We start from the raw sequence: 24,812 nt of genomic DNA, 5'->3' as shown, positions 1-24,812 counted from the left end.
CTAGTTGTGGGGGGGGGGTTTGTGGGCCACCGGAGTGTTTGTTGAGTGTTGTGTTGCACGGTATATTTTTTTTTTGGGGCCGACAGGAGGGCTTTGTTTGTCCGGTGAACCAGTGTGTGTCATGAGGCTGAAGGTGAGTTGTGTTGGGTCCGGAGGGTTTTTATTTTGTCCTAGGGGAGTTTTAGTTTTTATTTTCGGTGCACGTGCGTTTTTTAGTAGATGCAAGTCGGGTTGTGGTAACGGGAGTGGGCTACGTGGAGTGGTGGTTGGGCTATTTGTGTGTGGGGGGGGGGGTTGTGTGCCAGCGGAGTGTTTGTTGAGTGTTGGGTTGTGGTGCACGGTATTTTTATTTTGTTGGGGGGGGATTGTTGTGGGCGATGGGAGGGTTTTGTGGTGGCTGGAGTATTTTGTGTGGGGAGCTACAGGAGAGCTTCGTTCGTCCGGTGAAGCAGTGATGTTTGATGAGGCCGCATGTGAGGCGTGTTGGGGCCGGAGAGGGGTTATTGCGTCCTACGGGAGGTGTTGTTGATTTTGCGGCCTACACGGGGGAGGTGCGGGGCAGGCTGTGTGGCACGGTAGTGTTTAGTGTTTCTGCCCTGTGCCAGGGGAGGGTTTTTGCGGCCTAAGTGATTGTTTTGTGGTTGCGGTGTGGCACAGGGGAGGGTGTTTGCGGCCTAAGGGAGTGGTAGTGGTTGTGGTGTGGGGGGGGGGGGGTGTGTTGAGTGATAGTGTAGGAGATGCGTGCGTTGCCAGTATAGAGAAGAGTCTGTACCTGATTCCTTTTGGTGGTAGCAGCCGGTGAGGGTTTAGTGCGTTGAGAGGTGACAGCTGTGAAGCGTCGTCTCCCAGAGCAGTGAGAGTTAGGTGCTGTGAAGCGTTCCCAAAGCTCAGTGAGGGCTGGGAGAGTGAGGCAGTGGTGAGGTGTGCGGGGGCGGGCCAAGGGGGCCTGAAGCAGTGGTGTGAGTGGGTCAGGCCAATGAGAGGTGTGCGGGGGCGGGCCAAGGGGGCCTGAAGCAGTGGTGTGAGTGTGTGAGGCCAATGAGAGGTGTGCAGGGGCGGGCGGGCCAAGGGACCACTGAGATTGCCGCTAGGGACAGGGAACACAGTACAGACAGAGAAACATACAATGCTTTCAGAAATATATAGTAAGATTTCACGTTTTGTTGGTGAAGGTCACCTATCACATTGTGATATTATTTGCACTATATATCTTTATCACTTATATTGCATATACTATTTCACTCTAACGTTGTAGTTTAGAAGCGCCCGGTTTTCCCTGTGTGTGTTTCTGCTTATCCTGTAAAGCCTGTCCCCACACGCTCCCCGCTGAAACATTCCAGCATTGGGATAACGCGAGGCAATTTTTACATAAGCCACTTCATCAATTGCAAGCCTTCGGGGGGGATTTATATGGCGCTATGTCACCGCGGTATGAATATGTGGGCAAAACCTGCCGCCAACTGAGATGGCGAGTGATAGAACACCTTGGAGCAGTCGGTGACCTTCTTGAAACCACCATTAGCCCGGCACATGAATGGCGCACATAATGGTGACGTCAAGGGGCTCAGATTTATAGGCATTGATCATCTTCCTACAGGACCACGCAAAGGGGACTGGGACGTATCCTCCTCCAACGAGAATGTCGTTGGATATATGATCTGCATACTCTCTGTCCCCGTGGCCTAAATGAAGGATTCCTTTATGCTTCCTTCCTTTATTTATTTATAAAATGTTTTACCAGGAAGTAAGACATTCAGAGTTACCTCTCGTTTTCACGTATGTCCTGGGCACAGATTTAGGATGACAGATACATGGTTACAAATACATGGCTACATAGGAGAACATACATTATATAACCTTCCACCTCGACAACGCAAACAATTGCGTCGCCCCGTCACGCTTACTATAAGCGCACGCGGCAGCGGCGACAGTGCATTAGTTTTCGGCCGACGTCGCCGGCACTATAAGCGCGGCCTTATTCGTGAAAACTGCAACCTAGTTCTAACCTGTGTTTTACGTTCACCTGCTGTAATATTGAACGTGGCATCTCCTATGTACAAATTCCTTTTGTTTCATTATATTTCGTTCTTTTTTTAGATTCGAGCGAAAGGATCGCTTCCACCGTTACACGCGCTTCCCGAGACATTGCTGAACTATTCCAACAGCAGCACGATATTCTTTAAGCCGGGGCCAGGCGGGGACCATCAAACTGACCAGGTGTCCTGTACCATAATAGGTTCGTGTCTCGTACATGTCGTAATGAGGTCACAATCATTGCAAATCTCAAATCTTTGTGACATGAAATAATTGCTTTGATATTAAAGAATCACTTCAATGTTGTATAATCTTCTTATTTAATTGTCAGTTCATAAAATGTAACATAGGTCTTTTTAGCAAAATATTTTTGTTGTGATAAAGCAAAACAAAAGCAAATAAGTTTAAAAAAAGATACCCACCATGGACAATTACGTTATTACTGCCTGGTTTTTGCAGTGATATTTTTTTAGGTGTAATATGCATTATTTTTTTTCCCTTTGTCCATTACCAAAAAAGGCCTAGTTTTGAGCAGTAATAAATCCAAACATTCAATGTGCTGCAACCACCTAGTTGACCCAACGTTGAAAATGAGCCCATCGAGACTATAGACCACTTCACCTAACTTGGAAGCAATATTACCGGAAATGGAGACATCTCATCAGAAATAAACGCTAGAATACAAAAAGCTACAATTGCGTGGGGCTCACTTAAGAAACTTTGGGCCAGTAAAGTCATACGCTTAAAGACAAAAGTCCGCCTTTATAAAGCGGTTATTCTACCAACTTTATTACACAGTTGGAAACCTGGCCGGTAAAGATGGCACACCAACATAAACTGGACTTATTCCAAAATCGGTACCTGCGCCGACTAACAAAAACCAAATATACTGATAGGACGTCCAATGCTGCAATTCGCCGAAAATGCGACGTTTCCGAAAATGTGTCGGCCATTATGGAACGTAGACGGTGGCGTTGGTTAGGCCACACATTGCGGATGCCGACACATAGAATTCCCAAAAATAACCTTAATGGCTGAACCTGGTCCGACATGGAAACGACCGAAGGGCAGCGTTAGGCATACAACATTGAGATACTTTAAGCGAAAAGCGGAGGACCTGGTTATGCGCCCTTTCAACCTCAGCCGAAGAACATTTAATGAAGACTGGTTATACCACCTAACAACTCTAGCCCAAGACCGCAAACAATGGAGACAAATGTCCGTGGAAGTCGCCTATACCCACCCTGGGTGAAGAGGTGAAAACAGAAACAAACTAACAGAAACCTATTACAAAATAAATTCCAATTTGTTTCGCACATTTATTTTAATTGAGGTGGTTGGTGGTCAACTTTCTTATAATATGTGTTGTCTGTCATTGGTGGGATCTTTTGTATGGTGGCTAATGAAATGAAAACCTTTGCTGCAAACCTTTGCTGCATCAGGGGCGTGTGACTACCTTGCAGTACATTGCAGTACGTTGCAGGCCGAAGCCACAGCAAAAGAGTCATGCACTATTTTACCGAAACCTACAGTACATGATAAGGTTATTTAAGCATACCAAACCCGAAAATATTATTCAAAAATAAATGCATCTAAATTCTAAAATATTTTCTTGCTGATTTTTTTCTGTTTCCAGACCGGTATAAAACGAGGAATGTAGCCATTTGTAATGAACCCACAAAAAAAGAACATTGGACAGTAAATTGCAAAAGTAAATGCGCTCTCAATGACCACATCTTTGCTTCTGAAGCAATGGAGCTGAAGTAGATTCGAGTATCCTAGATATGATTAGGATAAGTGCCAGTTGTAGGGTTTCCAAGTTCACTTGTAATTGAATGTTCCTTCCGGTACAACATTCAGTATGCGCTCATTTGTAAGAGTTTCCTTTGTTTTCCATGTTCCCTCAGCCTTTTCTCCTCCATTGCTCTTGCATGTTGCAGCATTTGAGTCGGGGACCGCGGTATTGTCCTGCAGGTTGCATGGTAAGCCCTCCGTGGCAGGATGCAATGAGTGACTTGAAGCATGTCTTTCACAGGTTACTTTAGGGAGCTGTGCGCTTTGTGTTGGATGCTCCATGTGCGTGAGAGGTTGTCTTACAGCTGCAGACAATACCAGAAAGCGAGAGATAATGGCAAGCTGTTTAAGGTATTAGGAAGTTAAAGTGCTAGTGTTCACTAGCTAAACTCTCTGTCTTGTTAATGTGACCTCTTCAGTCCTTGCAAAGCAGTATCACAGCCTTTGGCTGCTTGCAAGATCTTGGATGTAATTGTTTGCAGGGCTGTCAACAGTTTTCCCAGCACGCGAGTCTCCACCAGGGCCCCGAGTTGTTGAGTGGGGGTGGGGGGGATAGGTGTCCTCTCTCCCTCTCTCCTTTCTCTCCCTCTCCTCTCTCCCCTCTGTTTCTCTTCTCCCCCTCTCTCTCGTCTCCCCTCCCCCTCTCTCTTCTATTCCCTCCCCTCTCTCTCTTTTCTTCCCCCATCTCTCTCTCTCTTCCTCCCATCTCTCTCTCCCAAGAATAACTGGTTAGTAAAGGTTTCTCTTTTAAATAACGTAACACAATTTGTTTTGAGGAGCCTCCCTGTTGAGAAATGCGATAGGTTTGGCCACATTCTCCCAGCAGCTAGGTATGAGCCCATAGTGTAAGCACCATGCATTGTATATTCCCTGCTGTATAGTGACAGCGCTATGCATTGTATATTCCCTGCCGTATAGTGACAGCGCTATGCATTGTATATTCCCTGCCGTATAGTGACAGCGCTATGCATTGTATATTCCCTGCCGTATAGTGACAGCACTATGCATTGTATATTCCCTGCCGTATAGTGACAGCACTATGCATTGTATATTCCCTGCCGTATAGTGACAGCGCTATGCATTGTATATTCCCTGCCGTATAGTGACAGCACTATGCATTGTATATTCCCTGCCGTATAGTGACAGCGCTATGCATTGTATATTCCCTGCCGTATAGTGACAGCGCTATGCATTGTATATTCCCTGCTGTATAGTGACAGCGCTATGCATTGTATATTCCCTGCCGTATAGTGACAGCGCTATGCATTGTATATTCCCTGCCGTATAGTGACAGCGCTATGCATTGTATATTCCCTGCCGTATAGTGACAGCGCTATGCATTGTATATTCCCTGCCGTATAGTGACAGCGCTATGCATTGTATATTCCCTGCCGTATAGTGACAGCGCTATGCATTGTATATTCCCTGCCGTATAGTGACAGCGCTATGCATTGTATATTCCCTGCTGTATAGTGACAGCGCTATGCATTGTATATTCCCTGCCGTATAGTGACAGCGCTATGCATTGTATATTCCCTGCCGTATAGTGACAGCGCTATGCATTGTATATTCCCTGCCGTATAGTGACAGCGCTATGCATTGTATATTCCCTGCCGTATAGTGACAGCGCTATGCATTGTATATTCCCTGCCGTATAGTGACAGCGCTATGCATTGTATATTCCCTGCCGTATAGTGACAGCGCTATGCATTGTATATTCCCTGCTGTATAGTGACAGCGCTATGCATTGTATATTCCCTGCCGTATAGTGACAGCGCTATGCATTGTATATTCCCTGCCGTATAGTGACAGCGCTATGCATTGTATATTCCCTGCCGTATAGTGACAGCGCTATGCATTGTATATTCCCTGCCGTATAGTGACAGCGCTATGCATTGTATATTCCCTGCTGTATAGTGACAGCGCTATGCATTGTATATTCCCTGCTGTATAGTGACAGCGCTATGCATTGTATATTCCCTGCTGTATAGTGACAGCGCTATGCATTGTATATTCCCTGCTGTATAGTGACAGCACTATGCATTGTATATTCCCTGCCGTATAGTGACAGCACTATGCATTGTATATTCCCTGCTGTATAGTGACAGCGCTATGCATTGTATATTCCCTGCTGTATAGTGACAGCACTATGCATTGTATATTCCCTGCCGTATAGTGACAGCGCTATGCATTGTATATTCCCTGCCGTATAGTGACAGCGCTATGCATTGTATATTCCCTGCTGTATAGTGACAGCGCTATGCATTGTATATTCCCTGCCGTATAGTGACAGCGCTATGCATTGTATATTCCCTGCTGTATAGTGACAGCGCTATGCATTGTATATTCCCTGCCGTATAGTGACAGCGCTATGCATTGTATATTCCCTGCTGTATAGTGACAGCGCTATGCATTGTATATTCCCTGCCGTATAGTGAAAGCGCTATGCATTGTATATTCCCTGCTGTATAGTGACAGCACCATGCATTGTATATTCCCTGCCGTATAGTGACAGCGCTATGCATTGTATATTCCCTGCTGTATAGTGACAGCGCTATGCATTGTATATTCCCTGCTGTATAGTGACAGCACTATGCATTGTATATTCCCTGCTGTATAGTGACAGCGCTATGCATTGTATATTCCCTGCTGTATAGTGACAGCGCTATGCATTGTATATTCCCTGCTGTATAGTGACAGCGCTATGCATTGTATATTCCCTGCTGTATAGTGACAGCGCTATGCATTGTATATTCCCTGCTGTATAGTGACAGCGCTATGCATTGTATATTCCCTGCCGTATAGTGAAAGCTCCATGCATTGTATATTCCCTGCTGTATAGTGACAGCGCTATGCATTGTATATTCCCTGCCGTATAGTGACAGCGCTATGCATTGTATATTCCCTGCTGTATAGTGACAGCGCTATGCATTGTATATTCCCTGCTGTATAGTGACAGCGCCATGCATTGTATATTCCCTGCTGTATAGTGACAGCGCTATGCATTGTATATTCCCTGCCGTATAGTGACAGCGCTATGCATTGTATATTCCCTGCCGTATAGTGACAGCGCTATGCATTGTATATTCCCTGCTGTATAGTGACAGCGCTATGCATTGTATATTCCCTGCTGTATAGTGACAGCGCTATGCATTGTATATTCCCTGCTGTATAGTGACAGCGCTATGCATTGTATATTCCCTGCCGTATAGTGACAGCGCTATGCATTGTATATTCCCTGCTGTATAGTGACAGCGCTATGCATTGTATATTCCCTGCTGTATAGTGACAGCGCTATGCATTGTATATTCCCTGCTGTATAGTGACAGCGCTATGCATTGTATATTCCCTGCTGTATAGTGACAGCGCTATGCATTGTATATTCCCTGCCGTATAGTGAAAGCGCTATGCATTGTATATTCCCTGCCGTATAGTGACAGCGCTATGCATTGTATATTCCCTGCCGTATAGTGACAGCGCTATGCATTGTATATTCCCTGCCGTATAGTGACAGCGCTATGCATTGTATATTCCCTGCAGTATAGTGACAGCGCTATGCATTGTATATTCCCTGCCGTATAGTGACAGCGCTATGCATTGTATATTCCCTGCCGTATAGTGAAAGCGCTATGCATTGTATATTCCCTGCTGTATAGTGACAGCGCTATGCATTGTATATTCCCTGCCGTATAGTGACAGCGCTATGCATTGTATATTCCCTGCCGTATAGTGACAGCGCTATGCATTGTATATTCCCTGCTGTATAGTGACAGCGCTATGCATTGTATATTCCCTGCTGTATAGTGACAGCGCTATGCATTGTATATTCCCTGCTGTATAGTGACAGCGCTATGCATTGTATATTCCCTGCTGTATAGTGACAGCGCTATGCATTGTATATTCCCTGCCGTATAGTGAAAGCGCTATGCATTGTATATTCCCTGCCGTATAGTGACAGCGCTATGCATTGTATATTCCCTGCTGTATAGTGACAGCGCTATGCATTGTATATTCCCTGCCGTATAGTGACAGCGCTATGCATTGTATATTCCCTGCCGTATAGTGACAGCGCTATGCATTGTATATTCCCTGCCGTATAGTGACAGCGCTATGCATTGTATATTCCCTGCTGTATAGTAACAGCGCTATGCATTGTATATTCCCTGCTGTATAGTGACAGCGCTATGCATTGTATATTCCCTGCCGTATAGTGACAGCGCTATGCATTGTATATTCCCTGCTGTATAGTGACAGCGCTATGCATTGTATATTCCCTGCCGTATAGTGACAGCGCTATGCATTGTATATTCCCTGCCGTATGGTGACAGCGCTATGCATTGTATATTCCCTGCTGTATGGTGACAGCGCTATGCATTGTATATTCCCTGCTGTATAGTGACAGCGCTATGCATTGTATATTCCCTGCTGTATAGTGACAGCGCTATGCATTGTATATTCCCTGCTGTATAGTGACAGCGCTATGCATTGTATATTCCCTGCTGTATAGTGACAGCGCTATGCATTGTATATTCCCTGCTGTATAGTGACAGCGCTATGCATTGTATATTCCCTGCTGTATAGTGACAGCGCTATGCATTGTATATTCCCTGCTGTATAGTGACAGCGCTATGCATTGTATATTCCCTGCCGTATAGTGACAGCGCTATGCATTGTATATTCCCTGCTGTATAGTGACAGCGTTATGCATTGTATATTCCCTGCCGTATAGTGACAGCGCTATGCATTGTATATTCCCTGCCGTATAGTGACAGCGCTATGCATTGTATATTCCCTGCTGTATAGTGACAGCGCTATGCATTGTATATTCCCTGCCGTATAGTGACAGCACCATGCATTGTATATTCCCTGCTGTATAGTGACAGCGCTATGCATTGTATATTCCCTGCTGTATAGTGACAGCGCTATGCATTGTATATTCCCTGCTGTATAGTGACAGCGCTATGCATTGTATATTCCCTGCCGTATAGTGACAGCGCTATGCATTGTATATTCCCTGCCGTATAGTGACAGCGCTATGCATTGTATATTCCCTGCCGTATAGTGACAGCGCTATGCATTGTATATTCCCTGCTGTATAGTGACAGCGCTATGCATTGTATATTCCCTGCTGTATAGTGACAGCGCTATGCATTGTATATTCCCTGCTGTATAGTGACAGCGCTATGCATTGTATATTCCCTGCCGTATAGTGACAGCGCTATGCATTGTATATTCCCTGCCGTATAGTGACAGCGCTATGCATTGTATATTCCCTGCCGTATAGTGACAGCGCTATGCATTGTATATTCCCTGCCGTATAGTGACAGCGCTATGCATTGTATATTCCCTGCCGTATAGTGACAGCGCTATGCATTGTATATTCCCTGCTGTATGGTGACAGCGCTATGCATTGTATATTCCCTGCTGTATAGTGACAGCGCTATGCATTGTATATTCCCTGCTGTATAGTGACAGCGCTATGCATTGTATATTCCCTGCCGTATAGTGACAGCGCTATGCATTGTATATTCCCTGCCGTATAGTGACAGCGCTATGCATTGTATATTCCCTGCTGTATAGTGACAGCGCTATGCATTGTATATTCCCTGCCGTATAGTGACAGCGCTATGCATTGTATATTCCCTGCCGTATAGTGACAGCGCTATGCATTGTATATTCCCTGCCGTATAGTGACAGCGCTATGCATTGTATATTCCCTGCCGTATAGTGACAGCGCCATGCATTGTATATTCCCTGCTGTATAGTGACAGCGCTATGCATTGTATATTCCCTGCCGTATAGTGACAGCGCTATGCATTGTATATTCCCTGCTGTATAGTGACAGCGCTATGCATTGTATATTCCCTGCCGTATAGTGACAGCGCTATGCATGTATATTCCCTGCTGTATAGTGACAGCGCTATGCATTGTATATTCCCTGCTGTATAGTGACAGCGCTATGCATTGTATATTCCCTGCCGTATAGTGACAGCGCTATGCATTGTATATTCCCTGCTGTATAGTGACAGCACTATGCATTGTATATTCCCTGCCGTATAGTGACAGCACTATGCATTGTATATTCCCTGCTGTATAGTGACAGCGCTATGCATTGTATATTCCCTGCTGTATAGTGACAGCACTATGCATTGTATATTCCCTGCCGTATAGTGACAGCGCTATGCATTGTATATTCCCTGCTGTATAGTGACAGCGCTATGCATTGTATATTCCCTGCCGTATAGTGACAGCGCTATGCATTGTATATTCCCTGCTGTATAGTGACAGCGCTATGCATTGTATATTCCCTGCCGTATAGTGACAGCGCTATGCATTGTATATTCCCTGCTGTATAGTGACAGCGCTATGCATTGTATATTCCCTGCTGTATAGTGACAGCACTATGCATTGTATATTCCCTGCTGTATAGTGACAGCGCTATGCATTGTATATTCCCTGCTGTATAGTGACAGCGCTATGCATTGTATATTCCCTGCTGTATAGTGACAGCGCTATGCATTGTATATTCCCTGCTGTATAGTGACAGCGCTATGCATTGTATATTCCCTGCCGTATAGTGACAGCGCTATGCATTGTATATTCCCTGCTGTATAGTGACAGCACTATGCATTGTATATTCCCTGCCGTATAGTGACAGCACTATGCATTGTATATTCCCTGCTGTATAGTGACAGCGCTATGCATTGTATATTCCCTGCTGTATAGTGACAGCACTATGCATTGTATATTCCCTGCTGTATAGTGACAGCACTATGCATTGTATATTCCCTGCTGTATAGTGACAGCGCTATGCATTGTATATTCCCTGCTGTATAGTGACAGCACCATGCATTGTATATTCCCTGCTGTATAGTGACAGCGCTATGCATTGTATATTCCCTGCTGTATAGTGACAGCGCCATGCATTGTATATCCCTGCTGTATAGTGACAGCACTATGCATTGTATATTCCCTGCCGTATAGTGACAGCGCTATGCATTGTATATTCCCTGCTGTATAGTGACAGCGCTATGCATTGTATATTCCCTGCCGTATAGTGACAGCGCTATGCATTGTATATTCCCTGCTGTATAGTGACAGCGCTATGCATTGTATATTCCCTGCTGTATAGTGACAGCGCTATGCATTGTATATTCCCTGCCGTATAGTGACAGCGCTATGCATTGTATATTCCCTGCCGTATAGTGACAGCGCTATGCATTGTATATTCCCTGCCGTATAGTGACAGCGCTATGCATTGTATATTCCCTGCTGTATAGTGACAGCGCTATGCATTGTATATTCCCTGCCGTATAGTGACAGCGCTATGCATTGTATATTCCCTGCCGTATAGTGACAGCGCTATGCATTGTATATTCCCTGCTGTATAGTGACAGCGCTATGCATTGTATATTCCCTGCCGTATTGTGACAGCGCTATGCATTGTATATTCCCTGCCGTATAGTGACAGCGCTATGCATTGTATATTCCCTGCTGTATAGTGACAGCGCTATGCATTGTATATTCCCTGCTGTATAGTGACAGCGCTATGCATTGTATATTCCCTGCCGTATTGTGACAGCGCTATGCATTGTATATTCCCTGCTGTATAGTGACAGCACTATGCATTGTATATTCCCTGCCGTATAGTGACAGCGCTATGCATTGTATATTCCCTGCCGTATAGTGACAGCGCTATGCATTGTATATTCCCTGCTGTATAGTGACAGCGCTATGCATTGTATATTCCCTGCTGTATAGTGACAGCGCTATGCATTGTATATTCCCTGCCGTATAGTGACAGCGCTATGCATTGTATATTCCCTGCCGTATAGTGACAGCGCTATGCATTGTATATTCCCTGCCGTATAGTGACAGCGCTATGCATTGTATATTCCCTGCCGTATAGTGACAGCGCTATGCATTGTATATTCCCTGCTGTATAGTGACAGCGCTATGCATTGTATATTCCCTGCTGTATAGTGACAGCGCTATGCATTGTATATTCCCTGCCGTATAGTGACAGTGCTATGCATTGTATATTCCCTGCCGTATAGTGACAGCGCTATGCATTGTATATTCCCTGCCGTATAGTGACAGCGCTATGCATTGTATATTCCCTGCTGTATAGTGACAGCGCTATGCATTGTATATTCCCTGCCGTATAGTGACAGCGCTATGCATGGTATATTCCCTGCTGTATAGTGACAGCGCTATGCATTGTATATTCCCTGCCGTATAGTGACAGCGCTATGCATTGTATATTCCCTGCCGTATAGTGACAGCGCTATGCATTGTATATTCCCTGCCGTATAGTGACAGCGCTATGCATTGTATATTCCCTGCCGTATAGTGACAGCGCTATGCATTGTATATTCCCTGCCGTATAGTGACAGCGCTATGCATTGTATATTCCCTGCCGTATAGTGACAGCGCTATGCATTGTATATTCCCTGCGTATAGTGACAGCGCTATGCATTGTATATTCCCTGCTGTATAGTGACAGCGCTATGCATTGTATATTCCCTGCCGTATAGTGACAGCGCTATGCATTGTATATTCCCTGCTGTATAGTGACAGCACTATGCATTGTATATTCCCTGCCGTATAGTGACAGCGCTATGCATTGTATATTCCCTGCCGTATAGTGACAGCGCTATGCATTGTATATTCCCTGCCGTATAGTGACAGCGCTATGCATTGTATATTCCCTGCCGTATAGTGACAGCGCTATGCATTGTATATTCCCTGCCGTATAGTGACAGCGCTATGCATTGTATATTCCCTGCTGTATAGTGACAGCGCTATGCATTGTATATTCCCTGCCGTATAGTGACAGCGCTATGCATTGTATATTCCCTGCTGTATAGTGACAGCGCTATGCATTGTATATTCCCTGCCGTATAGTGACAGCGCTATGCATTGTATATTCCCTGCTGTATAGTGACAGCGCTATGCATTGTATATTCCCTGCCGTATAGTGACAGCGCTATGCATTGTATATTCCCTGCCGTATAGTGACAGCGCTATGCATTGTATATTCCCTGCCGTATAGTGACAGCGCTATGCATTGTATATTCCCTGCTGTATAGTGACAGCACTATGCATTGTATATTCCCTGCCGTATAGTGACAGCGCTATGCATTGTATATTCCCTGCTGTATAGTGTAAGCACTATGCATTGTATATTCCCTGCCGTATAGTGACAGCGCTATGCATTGTATATTCCCTGCTGTATAGTGACAGCGCTATGCATTGTATATTCCCTGCTGTATAGTGACAGCGCTATGCATTGTATATTCCCTGCCGTATTGTGACAGCGCTATGCATTGTATATTCCCTGCTGTATAGTGACAGCACTATGCATTGTATATTCCCTGCCGTATAGTGACAGCGCTATGCATTGTATATTCCCTGCCGTATAGTGACAGCGCTATGCATTGTATATTCCCTGCTGTATAGTGACAGCGCTATGCATTGTATATTCCCTGCTGTATAGTGACAGCGCTATGCATTGTATATTCCCTGCCGTATAGTGACAGCGCTATGCATTGTATATTCCCTGCCGTATAGTGACAGCGCTATGCATTGTATATTCCCTGCCGTATAGTGACAGCGCTATGCATTGTATATTCCCTGCCGTATAGTGACAGCGCTATGCATTGTATATTCCCTGCTGTATAGTGACAGCGCTATGCATTGTATATTCCCTGCTGTATAGTGACAGCGCTATGCATTGTATATTCCCTGCCGTATAGTGACAGCGCTATGCATTGTATATTCCCTGCCGTATAGTGACAGCGCTATGCATTGTATATTCCCTGCCGTATAGTGACAGCGCTATGCATTGTATATTCCCTGCTGTATAGTGACAGCGCTATGCATTGTATATTCCCTGCCGTATAGTGACAGCGCTATGCATTGTATATTCCCTGCTGTATAGTGACAGCGCTATGCATTGTATATTCCCTGCCGTATAGTGACAGCACTATGCATTGTATATTCCCTGCCGTATAGTGACAGCGCTATGCATTGTATATTCCCTGCCGTATAGTGACAGCGCTATGCATTGTATATTCCCTGCCGTATAGTGACAGCGCTATGCATTGTATATTCCCTGCCGTATAGTGACAGCGCTATGCATTGTATATTCCCTGCCGTATAGTGACAGCGCTATGCATTGTATATTCCCTGCCGTATAGTGACAGCGCTATGCATTGTATATTCCCTGCTGTATAGTGACAGCGCTATGCATTGTATATTCCCTGCTCTATAGTGACAGCGCTATGCATTGTATATTCCCTGCCGTATAGTGACAGCGCTATGCATTGTATATTCCCTGCTGTATAGTGACAGCACTATGCATTGTATATTCCCTGCCGTATAGTGACAGCGCTATGCATTGTATATTCCCTGCCGTATAGTGACAGCGCTATGCATTGTATATTCCCTGCCGTATAGTGACAGCGCTATGCATTGTATATTCCCTGCCGTATAGTGACAGCGCTATGCATTGTATATTCCCTGCCGTATAGTGACAGCGCTATGCATTGTATATTCCCTGCTGTATAGTGACAGCGCTATGCATTGTATATTCCCTGCCGTATAGTGACAGCGCTATGCATTGTATATTCCCTGCCGTATAGTGACAGCGCTATGCATTGTATATTCCCTGCTCTATAGTGACAGCGCTATGCATTGTATATTCCCTGCTGTATAGTGACAGCGCTATGCATTGTATATTCCCTGCTGTATAGTGACAGCGCTATGCATTGTATATTCCCTGCCGTATAGTGACAGCGCTATGCATTGTATATTCCCTGCCGTATAGTGACAGCGCTATGCATTGTATATTCCCTGCCGTATAGTGACAGCGCTATGCATTGTATATTCCCTGCTGTATAGTGACAGCGCTATGCATTGTATATTCCCTGCCGTATAGTGACAGCGCTATGCATTGTATATTCCCTGCCGTATAGTGACAGCGCTATGCATTGTATATTCCCTGCCGTATAGTGACAGCACTATGCATTGTATATTCCCTGCCGTATAGTGACAGCGCTATGCATTGTATATTCCCTGCTGTATAGTGACAGCGCTATGCATTGTATATTCCCTGCTGTATAGTGACAGCGCTATGCATTGTATATTCCCTGCCGTATAGTGACAGCGCTATGCATTGTATATTCCCTGCCGTATAGTGACAGCGCTATGCATTGTATATTCCCTGCCGTATAGTGACAGCGCTATGCATTGTATATTCCCTGCTGTATAGTGACAGCGCTATGCATTGTATATTCCCTGCCGTATAGTGACAGCGCTATGCATTGTATATTCCCTGCTGTATAGTGACAGCGCTATGCATTGTATATTCCCTGCTGTATAGTGACAGCGCTATGCATTGTATATTCCCTGCCGTATAGTGACAGCGCTATGCATTGTATATTCCCTGCTGTATAGTGACAGCGCTATGCATTGTATATTCCCTGCTGTATAGTGACAGCGCTATGCATTGTATATTCCCTGCTGTATAGTGACAGCGCTATGCATTGTATATTCCCTGCTGTATAGTGACAGCACTATGCATTGTATATTCCCTGCCGTATTGTGACAGCGCTATGCATTGTATATTCCCTGCCGTATAGTGACAGCGCTATGCATTGTATATTCCCTGCTGTATAGTGACAGCGCTATGCATTGTATATTCCCTGCCGTATAGTGACAGCGCTATGCATTGTATATTCCCTGCCGTATAGTGACAGCGCTATGCATTGTATATTCCCTGCTGTATAGTGACAGCGCTATGCATTGTATATTCCCTGCCGTATAGTGACAGCGCTATGCATTGTATATTCCCTGCCGTATAGTGACAGCGCTATGCATTGTATATTCCCTGCTGTATAGTGACAGCGCTATGCATTGTATATTCCCTGCCGTATAGTGACAGCGCTATGCATTGTATATTCCCTGCTGTATAGTGACAGCGCTATGCATTGTATATTCCCTGCCGTATAGTGACAGCGCTATGCATTGTATATTCCCTGCTGTATAGTGACAGCGCTATGCATTGTATATTCCCTGCTGTATAGTGACAGCGCTATGCATTGTATATTCCCTGCCGTATAGTGACAGCGCTATGCATTGTATATTCCCTGCCGTATAGTGACAGCGCTATGCATTGTATATTCCCTGCCGTATAGTGACAGCGCTATGCATTGTATATTCCCTGCTGTATAGTGACAGCGCTATGCATTGTATATTCCCTGCTGTATAGTGACAGCGCTATGCATTGTATATTCCCTGCTGTATAGTGACAGCGCTATGCATTGTATATTCCCTGCCGTATAGTGACAGCGCTATGCATTGTATATTCCCTGCTGTATAGTGACAGCGCTATGCATTGTATATTCCCTGCCGTATAGTGACAGCGCTATGCATTGTATATTCCCTGCCGTATAGTGACAGCGCTATGCATTGTATATTCCCTGCCGTATAGTGACAGCGCTATGCATTGTATATTCCCTGCCGTATAGTGACAGCGCTATGCATTGTATATTCCCTGCCGTATAGTGACAGCGCTATGCATTGTATATTCCCTGCCGTATAGTGACAGCGCTATGCATTGTATATTCCCTGCCGTATAGTGACAACGCTATGCATTGTATATTCCCTGCTGTATAGTGACAGCGCCATGCATTGTATATTCCCTGCTGTATAGTGACAGCGCTATGCATTGTATATTCCCTGCTGTATAGTGACAGCGCCATGCATTGTATATTCCCTGCTGTATAGTGAAAGCGCTATGCATTGTATATTCCCTGCCGTATAGTGACAGCGCTATGCATTGTATATTCCCTGCTGTATAGTGACAGCACTATGCATTGTATATTCCCTGCTGTATAGTGACAGCGCTATGCATTGTATATTCCCTGCTGTATAGTGACAGCGCTATGCATTGTATATTCCCTGCTGTATAGTGACAGCGCTATGCATTGTATATTCCCTGCTGTATAGTGACAGCGCTATGCATTGTATATTCCCTGCCGTAAAGTGACAGCGCTATGCATTGTATATTCCCTGCCGTATAGTGACAGCACTATGCATTGTATATTCCCTGCTGTATAGTGACAGCGCTATGCATTGTATATTCCCTGCTGTATAGTGACAGCGCTATGCATTGTATATTCCCTGCTGTATAGTGACAGCACTATGCATTGTATATTCCCTGCTGTATAGTGACAGCGCTATGCATTGTATATTCCCTGCCGTATAGTGACAGCGCTATGCATTGTATATTCCCTGCTGTATAGTGACAGCGCTATGCATTGTATATTCCCTGCTCTATAGTGACAGCACCATGCATTGTATATTCCCTGCCGTATAGTGACAGCACTATGCATTGTATATTCCCTGCTGTATAGTGACAGCGCTATGCATTGTATATTCCCTGCTGTATAGTGACAGCGCTATGCATTGTATATTCCCTGCCGTATAGTGACAGCGCTATGCATTGTATATTCCCTGCCGTATAGTGACAGCGCTATGCATGGTATATTCCCTGCTGTATAGTGACAGCGCTATGCATTGTATATTCCCTGCCGTATAGTGACAGCACTATGCATTGTATATTCCCTGCCGTATAGTGACAGCGCTATGCATTGTATATTCCCTGCCGTATAGTGACAGCGCTATGCATTGTATATTCCCTGCTGTATAGTGACAGCGCTATGCATTGTATATTCCCTGCCGTATAGTGACAGCGATATGCATTGTATATTCCCTGCTGTATAGTGACAGCGCTATGCATTGTATATTCCCTGCTGTATAGTGACAGCGCTATGCATTGTATATTCCCTGCTGTATAGTGACAGCGCTATGCATTGTATATTCCCTGCCGTATAGTGACAGCGCCATGCATTGTATATTCCCTGCCGTATAGTGAAAGCGCTATGCATTGTATATTCCCTGCTGTATAGTGACAGCGCTATGCATTGTATATTCCCTGCTGTATAGTGACAGCGCTATGCATTGTATATTCCCTGCCGTATAGTGACAGCGCTATGCATTGTATATTCCCTGCTGTATAGTGAAAGCGCTATGCATTGTATATTCCCTGCTGTATAGTGACAGCGCTATGCATTGTATATTCCCTGCTGTATAGTGACAGCGCTATGCATTGTATATTCCCTGCCGTATAGTGACAGCGCTATGCATTGTATATTCCCTGCTGTATAGTGACAGCACTATGCATTGTATATTCCCTGCCGTATAGTGACAGCGCTATGCATTGTATATTCCCTGCTGTATAGTGACAGCGCTATGCATTGTATATTCCCTGCCGTATAGTGACAGCGCTATGCATTGTATATTCCCTGCCGTATAGTGACAGCGCTATGCATTGTATATTCCCTGCCGTATAGTGACAGCGCTATGCATTGTATATTCCCTGCTGTATAGTGACAGCGCTATGCATTGTATATTCCCTGCCGTATAGTGACAGCACTATGCATTGTATATTCCCTGCCGTATTGTGACAGCACTATGCATTGTATATTCCCTGCCGTATTGTGACAGCACTATGCATTGTATATTCCCTGCTGTATAGTGACAGCGCTATGCATTGTATATTCCCTGCTGTATAGTGACAGCGCTATGCATTGTATATTCCCTGCTGTATAGTGACAGCGCTATGCATTGTATATTCCCTGCCGTATAGTGACAGCGCTATGCATTGTATATTCCCTGCTGTATAGTGACAGCACTATGCATTGTATATTCCCTGCCGTATAGTGACAGCGCTATGCATTGTATATTCCCTGCTGTATAGTGACAGCGCTATGCATTGTGTATTCCCTGCCGTATAGTGACAGCACTATGCATTGTATATTCCCTGCCGTATTGTGACAGCACTATGCATTGTATATTCCCTGCCGTATTGTGACAGCACTATGCATTGTATATTCCCTGCTGTATAGTGACAGCGCTATGCATTGTATATTCCCTGCTGTATAGTGACAGCGCTATGCATTGTATATTCCCTGCCGTATAGTGACAGCACTATGCATTGTATATTCCCTGCTGTATAGTGACAGCGCCATGCATTGTATATTCCCTGCTGTATAGTGACAGCACTATGCATTGTATATTCCCTGCCGTATAGTGAAAGCACCATGCATTGTATATTCCCTGCTGTATAGTGACAGCACTATGCATTGTATATTCCCTGCCGTATAGTGAAAGCACCATGCATTGTATATTCCCTGCTGTATGGTGAAAGCACCATGCATTGTATATTCCCTGCTGTATAGTGACAGCGCTATGCATTGTATATTCCCTGCCGTATAGTGAAAGCGCTATGCATTGTATATTCCCTGCCGTATAGTGACAGCACTATGCATTGTATATTCCCTGCTGTATAGTGACAGCACTATGCATTGTATATTCCCTGCTGTATAGTGACAGCGCTATGCATTGTATATTCCCTGCTGTATAGTGACAGCGCTATGCATTGTATATTCCCTGCTGTATAGTGACAGCGCTATGCATTGTATATTCCCTGCCGTATAGTGACAGCGCTATGCATTGTATATTCCCTGCTGTATGGTGAAAGCACCATGCATTGTATATTCCCTGCTGTATAGTGACAGCGCTATGCATTGTATATTCCCTGCCGTATAGTGAAAGCACCATGCATTGTATATTCCCTGCTGTATAGTGACAGCGCTATGCATTGTATATTCCCTGCTGTATGGTGAAAGCACCATGCATTGTATATTCCCTGCTGTATAGTGACAGCGCTATGCATTGTATATTCCCTGCTGTATAGTGACAGCGCTATGCATTGTATATTCCCTGCCGTATAGTGACAGCACTATGCATTGTATATTCCCTGCTGTATAGTGACAGCGCTATGCATTGTATATTCCCTGCTGTATAGTGACAGCGCTATGCATTGTATATTCCCTGCCGTATAGTGAAAGCACCATGCATTGTATATTCCCTGCTCTATAGTGAAAGCACCATGCATTGTATATTCCCTGCCGTATAGTGAAAGCACCATGCATTGTATATTCCCTGCCGTATAGTGAAAGCACCATGCATTATATATTCCCTGCTGTATAGTGACAGCGCTATGCATTGTATATTCCCTGCTGTATAGTGAAAGCACCATGCATTGTATATTCTCTGCTGTATAGTGAAAGCACCATGCATTGTATATTCTCTGCTGTATAGTGAAAGCACCATGCATTGTATATTCCCTGCTGTATAGTGACAGCGCTATGCATTGTATATTCCCTGCCGTATAGTGAAAGCACCATGCATTGTATATTCCCTGCTGTATAGTGACAGCGCTATGCATTGTATATTCCCTGCTGTATGGTGAAAGCACCATGCATTGTATATTCCCTGCCGTATAGTGAAAATGCTATGCATGGTATATTCCCTGCTCTATAGTGACAGCGTATGCATGGTATATTCCCTGCTCTATAGTGACAGCGCTATGCATGGTATATTCCCTGCTCTATAGTGACAGCGCTATGCATGGTATATTCCCTGCTCTATAGTGACAGCGCTATGCATGGTATATTCCCTGCCGTATAGTGACAGCGCTATGCATGGTATATTCCCTGCCGTATAGTGAAAGCACTATGCATTGTATATTCCCTGCCGTATAGTGAAAGCGCTATGCATTGTATATTCCCTGCCGTATAGTGAAAGCACTATGCATTGTATATTCCCTGCCGTATAGTGAAAGCGCTATGCATTGTATATTCCCTGCCGTATAGTGAAAGCACCATGCATTGTATATTCCCTGCTGTATAGTGACAGCGCTATGCATTGTATATTCCCTGCTGTATAGTGACAGCGCTATGCATGGTATATTCCCTGCCGTATAGTGACAGCACTATGCATTGTATATTCCCTGCCGTATAGTGACAGCGCTATGCATTGTATATTCCCTGCTGTATGGTGAAAGCACTATGCATTGTATATTCCCTGCTGTATGGTGAAAGCACTATGCATTGTATATTCCCTGCCGTATAGTGAAAGCACCATGCATTGTATATTCCCTGCTGTATAGTGACAGCGCTATGCATTGTATATTCCCTGCTGTATGGTGAAAGCACCATGCATTGTATATTCCCTGCTGTATAGTGACAGCGCTATGCATTGTATATTCCCTGCTCTATAGTGAAAGCACCATGCATTGTATATTCCCTGCCGTATAGTGAAAGCACCATGCATTGTATATTCCCTGCCGTATAGTGAAAGCACCATGCATTATATATTCCCTGCTGTATAGTGACAGCGCTATGCATTGTATATTCCCTGCTGTATAGTGAAAGCACCATGCATTGTATATTCTCTGCTGTATAGTGAAAGCACCATGCATTGTATATTCTCTGCTGTATAGTGAAAGCACCATGCATTGTAAATTCCCTGCTGTATAGTGACAGCGCTATGCATTGTATATTCCCTGCCGTATAGTGAAAGCACCATGCATTGTATATTCCCTGCTGTATAGTGACAGCGCTATGCATTGTATATTCCCTGCTGTATGGTGAAAGCACCATGCATTGTATATTCCCTGCCGTATAGTGAAAATGCTATGCATGGTATATTCCCTGCTCTATAGTGACAGCGTATGCATGGTATATTCCCTGCTCTATAGTGACAGCGCTATGCATGGTATATTCCCTGCTCTATAGTGACAGCGCTATGCATGGTATATTCCCTGCTCTATAGTGACAGCGCTATGCATGGTATATTCCCTGCCGTATAGTGACAGCGCTATGCATGGTATATTCCCTGCCGTATAGTGAAAGCACTATGCATTGTATATTCCCTGCCGTATAGTGAAAGCGCTATGCATTGTATATTCCCTGCCGTATAGTGAAAGCACTATGCATTGTATATTCCCTGCCGTATAGTGAAAGCGCTATGCATTGTATATTCCCTGCCGTATAGTGAAAGCGCTATGCATGGTATATTCCCTGCTGTATAGTGAAAGCGCTATGCATTGTATATTCCCTGCCGTATAGTGAAAGCGCTATGCATTGTATATTCCCTGCCGTATAGTGAAAGCGCTATGCATGGTATATTCCCTGCTGTATAGTGAAAGCACTATGCATTGTATATTCCCTGCCGTATAGTGAAAGCGCTATGCATGGTATATTCCCTGCTGTATAGTGAAAGCACTATGCATTGTATATTCCCTGCTGTATTGAATATACGGTAGCTCACATTGCAAAGAAAAATTCTATAAGGGCCCAAAGGGTTTTTACTGCATTCCAACTAGGATATATGTTGGCACCAGAGTTTTAGGTGGCATCGAGTCTCTAAACAAAAATGTTTTCCTCCCCCCAGACTGCAGAGGAGTATGATTCCTGTGTAACTGAGCACTGTTATAATGCTTTGGAGTGGGCTTGTCGGACGCTGCCGTTCACACGCATTACAAACTGTGAGGAGTTGGTACAGGACATCATTCTCAGCTTGGTCAGCGAGCTGCCTCCAGTAAGAAAGGTAAAGGCATGCAGGCAGTGGTGGGATTCAAATTTTTTAGCAACAGGTTTCCTCTCACGGGGGGGGGGGGGGAAAGAGGGGGGAGTGGGGGAATGGGGGGGTGAAGGGGAAGGGGGCAGAGCCAGGGAAATGTTTTATGTTTTTTTTTAAATGTTTTATTCAGTTGAACAGAACTGCACGTGGGGGAGAGACAGAGACCAGAGCCCACTTCACCTCTCCCCCAGACCCCCTCACATCTCTCCCAGCCCCCTCACATCTCACAGCCCCCCCTCACAGCCCGCCGACACATCTTACAGACCCCCCTCACATCTCTCACAGCCCCATCACATCTCTCCCAGACCCTCCTCACATCTCCCCCAGACCCCCCTCACATCTCTCCCAGCCCCCCTCACATCTCACCCAGCCCCTCTCACATCTCTCCCAGATCCCCCTCACATCTCTCCCAGCCCCCCTCACATCTCTCCCAGCCCCCCCTCACATCTCCCCCAGACCCCCCTCACATCTCTCCCAGCCCCCCTCACAACTCTCCCTCACATCTCACCCAGCCCCCCTCACATCTCTGCCAGCCTCCCCTCACATCTCTCCCAGCCTCCCCTCACATCTCTCCCAGCCCCCCTCACATCTCTCCCAGCTCCCCCTCACATCACTCCCAGCTCCCCATCACATCACTCCCAGCCCCCCCTCACATCACTCCCAGCCCCCCCTCACATCACTCCCAGACCCCCTCACAACTCTCCCTCACATCTCTCCCAGCCCCCCTCACATCTCTCCCAGCTCCCCCTCACATCACTCCCAGCCCCCCTCACATCACTCCCAGCCCCCCTCACATCACTCCCAGCCCCCCCTCACATCTCTCCCAGCCCCCCCTCACATCACTCCCAGCCCCCCCTCACATCACTCCCAGCCCCCCTCACATCACTCCCAGCCCCCCCTCACATCACTCCCAGTCCTCCTCCCCACCATGCCTACCTGGGTGGACACAGGCACTGAGCTCCCCCATCTTATAAAATTCGCCGGTAGTAAAAATCTCCTGAGTCAGAGCAGGCGCAGCACGGGGAGAGGAGCGTTCTATAGCAGCAGCAGCAGCAGACAGGAAGTTCCGGGTCAGGCTGCTAGATGGCGCACCTCCCCTGCAGTCCTGCTCTGACTCTCACTCAAGTGATTCTATTACCGGCTAATACTTTAAGCCCACCGTCGCATACCACCGCCGCCACTGTATTCCATCTCCCGCCGCCACCGCATATCATCTCCCCCTGCCGCCTGTTAAGCACCGGTTCGGCGAACGTCAGAAATCATAGGAACAGGTTCGCACGAACCGGTGCGAACCGGCTGAATCCCACCACTGCATGCTGGGTATCTTTAGGAAGGAGAAACATATCGGAAATTGTAAAGATGCATCCTATTGTCCATACTGCGCAAGATTCTTGAAGCTAGGGATGGTCAACTCATGTCATGGGAAACACTTACTGATACTCTGAGGTTAGTACTTCTTGGTCCAAAGAATGCATGTGCATTAGATATCTTCTAACCAGCAATCATCTCATGTGCAGTCTCTCCCACATCCCGCTATCTTTAGGCGCCTCATACCACTTATTCCTGGGCCATCTTGGTAATGCTGGTTGGAGGCCTTCCCTTCTGCTTATTAGCTATTCAGCGGCCATTGTGTTTGCATGCATCGGTTGTACATGCAAATAGCCGTTGTTTAATATAAAAGAGGCTATTTGCACAGTTCTAGGCCACGGGTACGCCAACCCTAATGTAATTAATATTATTGAATGGTTTTATGTAGGTGGCAGAAATCTTGGTCAAGGCTTTCCCCCACCCTGAGGATGTCCGCGTACCACTCAGGGAGAAGTATCATTCTGTCCACCAGCGCCTTAGACACTCCATGGTGAAAGGTAATGTAGCTTTTGTCTGCTTGTCACTCTGGCAACTGGTGTAATATTCCACCATCATTTTATAACGTCAAACATCGATAGACCTCATTTTAAACAAAAATGTGTCTTGAAACAGTCCTAGGGTTTTGCAGTAAAAATATTTTAAATATTATTATTTTTTTTAAAACAATAGATTAATTTACCACCCTTGGGGTGAGTTTGATGGCACTATAATTGAAGCAAATCATCGGCTGCTATACTCCTTCTCCTTCCGTGCACCCCAAAACTGGAACAACCTACCAGAGACTCTCACATCCACCTCCAGTTTAAGTTCTTTCAAATCTAAGGCTGTCTCACACTTTAATCTGTTCTGTAACTGTTTCATACGCTCATAATATATATTTTCTTTAACTGTGCATGCAATGTCTTGTATATAATGTATACCCTGTTCATTTATGTAACTGTACTTGTAACCATGTATTATTTGTTTTACTCTGTGCCCAGGACATACTTGAAAACGAGAGGTAACTCTCAATGTATTACTTCCTGGTAAAATATTTTATAAATAAATAAATAATTCAT

The 24,812-nt window shown here is 45.2% G+C and overlaps 1 protein-coding gene across 8 annotated transcripts in view; it reads left to right on the top strand.

Annotated features, from left to right (window-relative positions):
- The window catches only part of CPLANE1 (ciliogenesis and planar polarity effector complex subunit 1), a 150,748-nt gene that overhangs the window by 39,644 nt on the left and 86,292 nt on the right, over positions 1–24,812 (top strand). For all 8 annotated transcript variants that reach the window (XM_075588385.1, XM_075588388.1, XM_075588395.1 and 5 more), the window contains exons 21-24: positions 2,098–2,236; positions 4,070–4,179; positions 22,198–22,353; positions 24,143–24,251. In XM_075588385.1, coding sequence (XP_075444500.1) covers positions 2,098–2,236; positions 4,070–4,179; positions 22,198–22,353; positions 24,143–24,251 — 514 coding nt within the window. The remainder of the gene's footprint in view (positions 1–2,097; positions 2,237–4,069; positions 4,180–22,197; positions 22,354–24,142; positions 24,252–24,812) is intronic.

Source organism: Ascaphus truei, chromosome 1 (assembly GCF_040206685.1).
Source record: "Ascaphus truei isolate aAscTru1 chromosome 1, aAscTru1.hap1, whole genome shotgun sequence".
Classification (NCBI taxonomy): Eukaryota; Metazoa; Chordata; class Amphibia; order Anura; family Ascaphidae; genus Ascaphus; species Ascaphus truei.
This window is presented reverse-complemented; position numbering and strand designations above follow the sequence as displayed.